At 39.1% G+C, this 10977-nt stretch overlaps 1 protein-coding gene across 1 annotated transcript in view; it reads right to left on the bottom strand.

Moving 5' to 3' along the window:
* Positions 1–1012: 1012 nt before the first annotated feature.
* The window catches only part of axl (AXL receptor tyrosine kinase), a 53102-nt gene continuing 43137 nt past the window's right edge, over positions 1013–10977 (bottom strand). The window contains exons 13-20 of the mRNA XM_084126238.1: positions 10121–10216; positions 9948–10025; positions 9767–9859; positions 7290–7411; positions 6296–6405; positions 5716–5875; positions 4351–4487; positions 1013–3018 (exon numbers count right to left, since the gene is read on the bottom strand). Of these exons, the coding sequence (XP_083982364.1) occupies positions 2565–3018; positions 4351–4487; positions 5716–5875; positions 6296–6405; positions 7290–7411; positions 9767–9859; positions 9948–10025; positions 10121–10216 (1250 nt within the window). The 3' untranslated portion in view covers positions 1013–2564. The remainder of the gene's footprint in view (positions 3019–4350; positions 4488–5715; positions 5876–6295; positions 6406–7289; positions 7412–9766; positions 9860–9947; positions 10026–10120; positions 10217–10977) is intronic.

Genomic DNA, 10977 nt, shown 5'->3' with positions numbered 1-10977 from the left:
AAGTCTATTTTTTACATTAATTGTGCAATGATTATAAGAAACAGACACACACACGCACGCACGCGCACGCACGCACGCACGCACACACACACACACACACACACACACACAAATCCTCAACTGTGCAGGTAGTATTTATTTTAATACAAAGCTTATCAAAATCACAATAATGACATTGATGTTATCTAGACAACATTAGACATATACACCTAAAACTAAACATTTGTGCACCATAACAGCCATTTTAAGGCAAATACTGGCTTTCAAAGGCACTTTGAAGTGCGTGCTTCTGTCTATGAATTCATATTTTGATAAAACAATATTTGTACTTATGTCACTGCACTTTTCGGCACATAAAAATTGTCTGGTTATAATTCTTTTCCACACCATTTGATCCTCATTGGCTGATTTACTGACAATCAACATAATATTAAATGTAATATTGAATAAAATTCTGTATTTGTGAATAAAGCACAGTCTATAATGAGCCTAATTTACCTAGGGAAAGGACTGTCTGTGTGAACAACAAATGACAATGAATTTAAACTGAACGACTCATAGATGGCCATTCATCTGGCCTCCAGATTGCCGATAGTTAGCGAATAAGATGCAGGTTTTTGCATTGAAATACCACACGCAAAAGGGGTTTCAATTTGTCCTCTTCAGCTGAGGTCAGATGAGACACTTCAAATCCATGTATTTACACACAGTGTTCCACATCATGAAAGAAAATGTGCTGAAAATGTGAGCATGCAAATATACACAAAAGGTGACCGACAACATTTTGCAGGGGGTATGGTGCTGTCAAGTTAATGTTGGAACAATATTTCAAACACTAAAAGGTGTGTAGACTGCAAAAAATGTTACATAGATGATTCCAACTGTGCACTGGCATACATGAACATCATTTAGATAGTATATAATTTGTCATCAAATGCTGTATGTAACTAAAGCACTGTGGCTTAAAGTACCTCAGTCAATCTTACTAGTACCACATACATCCATAATCATCTTATTTTTTTTCAAACATTGGTTCTATGATGATCGTTTCAGAACGTTTAATTCACTTATTTCAATTTCAGATTAGATTAAAGGCTGAGTGGAAGAAATGACTTTAACAAAAGACCATTTTTAGCAAATAAAATGGCAAAATAACAATCAGCTAAATGTCATCTGCATTTGACCTTATTTGGATTTTTTTTTTTTTTTTTTTTTTAAAATCATAATATGATAATATTATGGTAAATGTTTTTCTACCATACACTGTCTAAATGTCCATATCAGATAAAAATGCATAAACAAAATATAAACAAACAATACACTGACAAAAAATTGATTAGTGCAAAATATCAAATTTACAAAAAAAACCATTAGGAAACATGTAAAAAAATACTGTGCTTGAGTCAGGGGCAGGGTCTCTGAGAAGCAAAGACCTTAGTCTAGTCTACTCCTCTAAACCTGCGAATCTTGACAGAAACCACAAAATTGGTCTCAAATCAATGCATAAAAAACAAACCTTTTGACTCAGAAAACCTTTGAAACAGAGTTATCAAAATGTACGCTAGCACGTAGGTTAGCGCGAGTGTGTCTCCAGGTCACGCACACACTCACTGAGGATTTGGTTTGACATGTTAGACCAAACATGGAATGTAATCGTCATCCTCCATGTGTTTCTTTGGAAAAAGATGCTGGTCAGGAGACTTGAGAGAGTTTGTGTCAAGGACACAGATTCAGTCTTTGACCAGTTCCATCCCAGTCTACAGAGTGGCAGTGTCAAGCTAGTTCCCCGGCATTTGCTGAATCTGAGCTTTGTGTCATTGGTCACTGTGAATCCAATCACCTCCTGAGTTGGTGTGATCAGTATCAGCAGCATGCTAACTATACCATGAGCTTAGACCTCACAGAAAAGGGCTTTAACTGGTCAGATCCCAGTTGACTGATATCAGTCTCATAAGGCTGCAGTAGGGCTGCTGAATATCTGAATGTTTTAGAGTCCAACACCATGTCCTAACCAGTTGTGATGTGATAAAAGCAAACAAGATTTGAAGATAAGAACAAGATTTCCCTACCACAGCAAATGGAGTAGCATTTCCATGTGTTTACTAGGGTGTTACGTGGTTATCAAGCCTCAATCGCTAGATATGTCTCAGGCCTCTCCTTCAATGCAAGTCTAAGTAACTCTTCAAAGTTGTGTCTCATTGAAAAGTAATAGCAACAAGCCTTACAGCCGAAGTGTAATATACACGGCTAGGGGGGTGTTCAAATTCCCAACCCTGAGTATGAGAAATAGTAAGCAAACACTGCTAAATATGCCAGTGAGCAGCAATTTTGTTTTGTTGCTGCGCACAGACAAATGACTTTCTCACTGGAAACTTATCACATCCTTTCTGGTTACGACACAGTGCAAGACAGAAAGTTGATTATGACTTCTTATAACCTACACTGAACAGAAATGACAATTTGGAATGCAAATATTTGCATATTTAAACGCTGAATGTGGAGTGTGTGGAGTGTCTGTGCAAAAGTGATGGGGTAGGAGCAATAGCTCAGCAGTCTGGGCAGCATCATCCCTGCCAGGGCACTTTCTTCATTTCGTCTCTTTCCTCTGAGGACTGAGTCTCCGAGGGCGGCACTGGAGTGGAGCAGGACGAGGGCTGCAGTAGCGGGACGGGTGCGGAGCCCGTGAGGTTCAGGCTCTCCAGGGAGTCTGCGGTGAGCAGGCGCTGGTTCTCATGTTGGGGGCAGATCACGTACCGGCTGGGGTGGTGGACCTCTACAGTGGCCACAGAGCCCGAACCCTTCAGGGCCCCGAGAACACAGGGGACACCCCCCGTTAAGGGGTCACGGCCCCCCACGGCCCCCAGCTCTCCAGAGGTCTCCTCCATATTGACATAGAGTATCTCATCCGGGTCTTGGCTCGGAAGATCTTCCAGGACCTTTTCCAGCTCACCGCACAAGATCTGGAAGCTCGGTCTGTCCTTCGGGCTCAACAGCCAGCAGGAAAACATCAGGGAATAGCTGTGGAAAACAGAGAGAGACACATAGATGTCAAGGACGTCAAACATCGCTCGTCTCGTGATTGGACGCGGTGTGTTTCAATGTTGTGTAACATGAAAAATATTTGAGAGCAATGGTAGAGGGGATGGTTTTCATTAAAAAAACAACTTGAAATGTGGTTTGGTTTGCTCTGGTTTGACTTTATAAGACTTGTAATATAGCACATGAGTAGGGCTGAGAATCAAGAGCCAGTTCTTAATCAGTACCGTTTTTTTGAAAACTGCATATTGAGCAGAACACTATAATAAAATAGTGATAAGCCCTATTCGGATGGGATTAGTTTTACAACGTTAGATGGAGTAAAGTAATTTTACCAGAGGACGTCTGTAATAATAATGGCCAATTCGCACAGGATAAGAAATCTCAGTAAAACTATCAGAAGTGGGAGGGGTAACTCGATTTACGCACCACCGTCACTTTCCTGTCGTCATGTGCGTATTACGTTGCTTTCTGATATCACATGCGCAAACACATTTAACCTATATTTATATATAAACAGTTAGGTCTAGTTTAATGATGTATTAATTAAATTAAGGTTGGATTATATTGGTAATAGGCACTTACCTAACACTAAAAGAAGTGCTTTCAACCTTATTTCTGATATGAATGTTGTGTGGAGAACACTTGAGTTTTTCCACAGACTTGTCCCAGCGTCTAGAACGCAACTGAATGCTTTTTCAAGCGCATCCAGACTTGAAAACCCACGGAAAACTACTTTTAAACAGGAAATTACAGAATATTTACATACATATTTAAGGTGGGTTTATTCGCACAGGATCAGTATTACCTGAGGTCATTTTTCCAGACCTTTTTACTGAAGGTAAAAATCGGCGTAATCTTTATTGCTATTGTCCGTAATGATCACTGAGATGCACATTCGGACGGGACTAAAATCACTGAGAAGCTCTGGTGATAATGACTTTACCCCTCCTCTCCATGTTAAACTCGTCCCGTCCGAATGGGCTATACAGCTGTGTCACAACCAAATCCACTGACTGAACTGTTCACCAGTTTGGAAACTATCATTATATTTTCAATTCCCTTTGGTGTCACTAGAAGCTTTTAAAGAGCTAAGCGTGTACAAAATCAGGTGTCTTTTTTGCATTAAGATTCTAGCCCTGGTTTATTTTATTACTCTCATTACCCAGCGGTGCTACCTCCTTTCATAATGACAAGTGTGAAGCAGTCCTTAAGCTGAGGTTGGAAGTGGTTTTAACCAGGGGTTAAAAATATGTTAAGCCAGGTCTAAGCATAGTGTAAAAAGCCTTTCAGGTTGTTGACAGGCATACTCACATGCTGTCCAGGCAGTCTGGAGGTTGTTTCAGACGGTTGCCCTGCCTCAGATAATCATAGATTTCACTGTTTTCCACTCCAGGGTACGGCGTCTGACCTCGAGTCGCTATCTCCCACATCGTCACTCCAAATGACCACTGCGGGACACACAAATGCATCTTCATAAACAATATGAACTCTGAGAAAGAGAACAGCAAATGATACTCAAACTGTCTTTGGAGTCTTTGGAATAACATGCTCTGATGAATCATTCACAATAAGACCAGGCAGACTTATTAAGCTCAGTTCTGAATCCCTCTGTACTTTGTAATTGTTTTTATGCTGTTCTAGGATCTGCTTTCTCCGTAATAATAGCATATAGGCGAAACAGATGTGTAATATGATCCAATGTGTTTTTGTTGTTTGATAATATTTATATTTTTTTTATTTTTTAGGGATTTTATGGTACTAACTTATATTTATGGAATAGCTATGATCCATTTCACAAGTTCGTTTGCCCATATAATCTTTAAGCTAATAAGGTTAAGCGTATTTGGCTTGGTGTCCGCAGTGGAGGGCCTTGAGGAAGCAAGACGCCTAAATGATGTTGGTGGAGGTGGGGAGGTGGAGGAATGCCAAACAGCGGATGCCAGAACAAGGTGAGCGGCTGCTTACATGCTCCGGCAGTTAACTGAAAGATTAGATGGGTTCACTCCTCCCGAAATTACGTTTGTGAACATATTGCCTGTTATCCACTTTTTGAGCATTGACCTGAAAATGAAATTTCCAACTTAAACTGTTGTAAATATTGAATTGAAATTCTTTTTAAAGAAGAAACTTGGCAGATTATTGCTGAAGTGAAAAATCTTAAAAGCTAAAAAAAAGTTAAGTTTATCATTATGAAAAATACATAAAAAATACTATTTTTAAATTTGACATGAAATATTTTTTCCAAAATATGTTTTACTCTAAAAATCTGAGAAAATCAAAGCCATAAACCTAAACTAGTTGTGTTCCAAATTTAATTCCAAATTGTGTTCACATAGCAAGTGCCAAAACCTTTACCAAGTTTTGTAACACTCCGTTGAAGTAAAAAATTCGTACAAAAAACAAAACGTCTAATTTTTTGGTAAAAAATGACTGGACAAAAACTCTGGCTTGGGATGTGGAGGTTGTGCGGTGAGACATAACTTGAAACTATTTCAAGGAAATCTATTGAAATGTGTTTTTAAATGCGAAGCACATCTTCCTAGTCTTATCCTGGAGTTGGTTCACCTTCCGCCTATGGCTGCAAAACTGAAATTATCTCTCCAATTGGGATCAAAATCATGTCCACTACTAATGATATGAATCAGTTCTTTCTCAGTCTTTATCTATTTATCTTACCACATCACTCTTAGTGGTATAGACTCTGTCTGCCAGACTCTCAATGGCGATCCACTTGACAGGCATCTTAGAGATGCGCCCTTGTCTGTAGTAGTCCCCATTATAGATCTTCTTAGACAAGCCAAAGTCAGCCACACACACATTCATGTTCTCATTTAACCTGGTTAGCAGAGAGGGGAAGAAAAAAACTCGAATCAATATTGCATGTCCATATCTGTAGTACTGTAAGTAGAAAATGTGTGTGTGTGTGTGTACTTGTACAACTATCTTTGTGAGGACCAGTTTGAGTTTTAGACCATTGGAGTGAGGACAAAGAGAGTAAAGTGAGGACATTTTGGCCGGTCCTCACTTTCTGAGAGCCTTTAAAGGCCTGTTTGAGGGTCAAGACTTGGTTTTAGGGTTAAGGTTATAATGAGGTTAAGGGTCGGTTTAGGGTCAGGGGTCAGGTTAGGCACTTATTTGTGATGGGTAAGGTTAGGGTTAGCGGCTAGAGATTGCATTGTGTCACTGAATGTCCTCATAAAGATAGATGTACAAGAATGCGTGTGTGTGTGTGTGTGTCTGTGTTTATTTCACCCACATGCAGTTTCGAGCTGCTAGGTCTCTATGAATGAAATTTTTGGCGCTCAGGTACTCCATTCCTCTGGCGATATCTGTCATGAACTTCACCAGCATCTGAGAGGGCAGATACTACACACAGGAGACAAAGATATTTTAGATATTTAAAACAGTAATGATTTTGGTCTTCAAACTGCTGTAGAAAGCTAATGCATCTTCCAATGTAATGTAACATTTGTCATTAGATGTTTTTGTGAGTTCTTCGTGTGACAGGCAGGTGGTGCCAGAGACTCTCCCAGAAACTGCTCTGACCTCACACACGTACATTGACAATAACAAAAATTATAGACTAGTGGACGTTAAAAAACACTTTGCGGTACAACATGTTCCTGAGACAATGTATTGTGAGCGTGTGCCTCACGTCTGTCCTTTAGAGGAACTTAATTTATGATAGCAAAGGAGTTTCCCAACTCTGACCATGAGAATGTGCCTCAAAACAAACTGGTCATTAGTTTCATCTTGACAGAATCATTCACTGTGAACGACTTGCTTCACAGTGTTTGCATTCATAACCAATGGTGTAACCACTGTGAAAAAAAGACTTGTTTTAGTAGTGTTGGTGCTAGATAGGATAGGCTGTATCACAGATGTGTCTGTATGAGCCAATGCTTCAAATCTGAGCATAAAATCCAAAATATTTAACTGTTTTTTTTTCTTTCTGAATAGTTCAAAAGTCCTCATTTACTCACAAAAAAGGGTTTGGAACCACATGAATGTGTGAATATTTTTATATTGCTTTTATGAAAAAGAGCAGCATGAACAAAGAAAGTCACACCGGTTAGGATGACATGAGGGCAAGTAAATAATGACAGAGCTATTTCTTTATTTTAAAGGGAACTGCCATTCTTTTAGGTTAGCCCATGCTGAATCCTTTTTTTTTTTTTTTGGTTCTCTTTTTCACTTTTTATCTCTTCCAGATCTCTCTTCTTCCAGTGTTTCGGTGCGAGTGAACTCACCACAGGAGTGTCTCCGAGTCTGGAGTACAGCAGGTAGCTGTGCAGGTCTCCATGCTTCATGTAGGGAAGAATGACAACAGGAGACGGATAGCCTTCACTCTCCACTGTCTGCAGACACACACCTATCACACAAACACAACCATATCAAACAAACACATTTCTCACATTTTCTGAATACAGCGTCAGTCTAACGACTCAGTAAAGTAACAGCACACTTCTCCTCATCAAACTGCCTGAGCATTCATGTCTGCAGGACAAGTTACACATCAAAGTTTAATTCTTCACGCATGTGATTTAAACAACCTCCTTACCCTAAATATGAACGTATTTGTAAATAATTGTAATAATTGTAAAGCTACTAATAAGAACATAGCCTATGACATGACGTGGATTTTCACGATCTAATCAAATTCTGAAGCAAAAAAAATCAAGTCTTGTCCAGCATTATTTCACACTGAATATTCCGTTCTACCTCGACGCAAAAGCACGGGTTAGTTGCGGCATGGATGATCCATGTGACCATAATCAAGGAGAAGATGCCAGAAGCGCGACTACGGAGGACTCAGTGGCCCGAACAGCTCTGCGGATAAATCCCCGAAGACGCCGACCATGGGGACGACCAAAGATGCGCAGCTAGACCGACTCGACCGACTGAAGGAAGACATGACGATCGACCACGCCAATGGAGAGAGCTTTGTAAAAAAGAGGACCCTGCAGACGAGCGGGGCTAACGTCAGGGCAAAGAATTCTGTTTTTAAAAAAATGATTCATAAGCAGAGGCACAGATCAAAATGTTGACTTGATGTCAGTTTATATTTTGAGCTAATTAATAATTCTATTACAGTTTTTGGTAGCACTTTATTTTAGAGTCCTGTTCCGCATGTACATACTTTGTACTTATTATAGCAGACTGTAAAAAATATGGACGTAGTGTCCGTGACGTCACCATTGGGTGAAGAGCATGTTTTAAGGCCAAAGTGGGCGGAGCTGGCCGTCGCCATCTTGGCAGCGTCACTCCCGGATAAACGAAAATGGGCAAAGAGACTAGCTGGATTAGGATTAGCTGAGGTGAAGTGACGCTAGCAGACAAACGGCTAGCAGTGACATCAGCGGCAATCCACCTGTCACTCAAGTGGCCACGCCCTTAATTATGCAGAACTTTAAGGCTTAATATAATTTAAACGGATGAGTTGTAAAAAAAATCACCACCCTCACAATTGTCATGAAGGGCAAAATTAGCTACTGTATATAGACCAAAACCAATTTTTGTACCAGGCTGTAAACCTGTTGTTTTTCTGCTGTAAAGTTGAGCATTTTAACATGGGGGTCTATGGGATTGACTCTTTTGGAGCCTGTCTCTAGCAGTCAGTCGATGAATTGCAGTTTAAGTCACTTCCAGGTTGGATTCAAGAGAGAGACCAGATGGTTGCCGCTTGGTTATAACTAAGTACTAACCCTGAACCTAGCCCTAAACTTAACCCATGTACAGGTAGTTACCTTATATTATCAGTACTTTCTTGGAAATTACACTGTAAGTACACATACTGTAAAATAAAGTGTAACCCAGTTTTTACAATCTCTAAGACACATTTCTCAATACTTAGGTCACTTTTTCAACTCTTCACTCAATGATCAAAACAGCAGTCTATGTGGGCTAAACTCTGGATCATTTATCATTGCTTTGGCACAAATGCATTCAATGACAACATCTTTCAAATTACATCACCTCTTTTCTCACTTAGACACAAACACCACCAAAACCCACTGAACCTACAGACCGATTTGCACGTTTACATACTCTTTTCAAAACTATTAAACTTAAGTTCAAAACCTAGCATAATACAAAACTGAATAAGACAAATTCGCTAAATTTCTACAGTAATACCATATTGAAATATATTCTAAGTCTAAAAAATGAAATACTATCAAGCAATTAGATGTATCTGAACACCTACACAATTTAATTAACACAATTTCAATTTAATTACCATCTATACAAAAGGGGAAAACTCAGGAATAATTTTGTACTGTAATGTAAACATGGACTATGTAACAAACTGCAGTCAATCATAAGCAGTAGAGAGTGTCATTCTTGTTTTGTAAAGAAATTTTACAAAAGATAAAGTTTTGAGACATCTATGAAGTGTTTTGGTAGTTTTAGTGCATTTTTAATGTGAAATGAATTGCTGTTCCAAGTTGAAAGTTGGTTAGGAGAATTGTGTAATGAGTTTTGAAGTATTGAGTATTGAGAAATGTCTTAGCGATATGCAATACCTTGTTTTTACAAAAAAAATTGTCAGTTAGACTAAGCTAATCTACAAACTACTGAAGATTAGTTGACTACCAATAGGAGTGGTGTCATGTGACCATCTCCTGTTACTGTATTTGGTGACATGGAGGAGAAATGAGCAAAACTTTCTTGTAGGTTTATGTCAGGAGATTGTTTAGTGTTTTACTGAAAGTGTGACCCCACTTACCTAGAAGCCGCATGACATTCTGATGATCGAACTCCTTCATGCACGCTGCTTCTCTCAGGAAATCTTCCATTTCTGTGCGAGTGCAGATAGCAACTGACCAAAACACAGCAGGAGGATGAAGTTAGTCGGATGGAAATGATTGCATGTGTTTTCAGAGATGCTGTGGGCGTTATTGACTCACTTTTCATGGTCTTCACTGCCACTTTGAGCACAGAGTCCTCCTGAGTGAGTAAACCCTCCATAACAGAGCCGAACTCACCTGCACACATACACACACACAAGCCTTTATCTGATCTGATCGTGAGTCCGGACAATACAAGTCACAGATCCCTACAGCAGTCATGTAACGCTCACCTTCCCCGAGTGTTTTTCCCAGCGTTAGCTTATGTCTGTCCACCATCACGTCCTGTAACTTTTGTTTGAGCTCATCGCTGATCCCCAGAGAGTTTACTGAGAAAAGAACGAGCCACCTGAGAGATTAGCATCAGTTTTCAAAGCCTCTTTGAGAGTGTTTTCAACATCATGCCATACAAACAATATAGTCCTATTCTTTAGAGAGAATATTGTCTTTGTCTTTGACATTGAAATATTCTCTTTGTATTGTAATACAATCACCAAGTGACACACTATCAACCAGAGTTAAAGGTGATATCTGTTGACACTAAATGCATGATAATTAGGGTTGGGTACCGTTCACATTTTAACCGGTACCGGTACCTTTTTCGGTACTTTAGACATGTTTACCTCAAAAACTGTACAGAAACTGTAAGTCATTTATATAAGTGTTATTGACATTATGCCAGAGCTGCCTTGGTCGCTGTCTGCCATTGTCTCTGATGAATGTGTTGAATATTAATAAAAACAACCATTTTAGTAATAATAATAAAAAAATCAAATGAAGACATAAAACATTAATTTAATTGATCTTTTATATGAAATTAAACTTTTTTTTCAAACAACATGCGGCACAACTGAGCTTTATACTGTTAAAATTACAACATAGAAGAAAAAGTGGGATTATTCCTTAAAAATTATTTTTCGATTAATTATTATTATTAGAGTTAAAGGTGATATCTGTTGACACTAAATGCATGATAATAAGGGTTGGGTACCGTTCACATTTTAACCGGTACCTTTTTTGAACATGCAGGATTCGTATTTAAATAGTATTTAAATATTACTCTCGCGTCCAGATGAGTTCTCAGGTACCG

The sequence above is a fragment of the Abramis brama genome, assembly GCF_963993115.1.
Source record: "Abramis brama genome assembly, chromosome: 10".
Classification (NCBI taxonomy): domain Eukaryota; kingdom Metazoa; phylum Chordata; class Actinopteri; order Cypriniformes; family Leuciscidae; genus Abramis; species Abramis brama.
The sequence above is the reverse complement of the archived record's forward strand: the minus strand, read 5'-3'. Positions and strand labels throughout refer to the sequence as shown.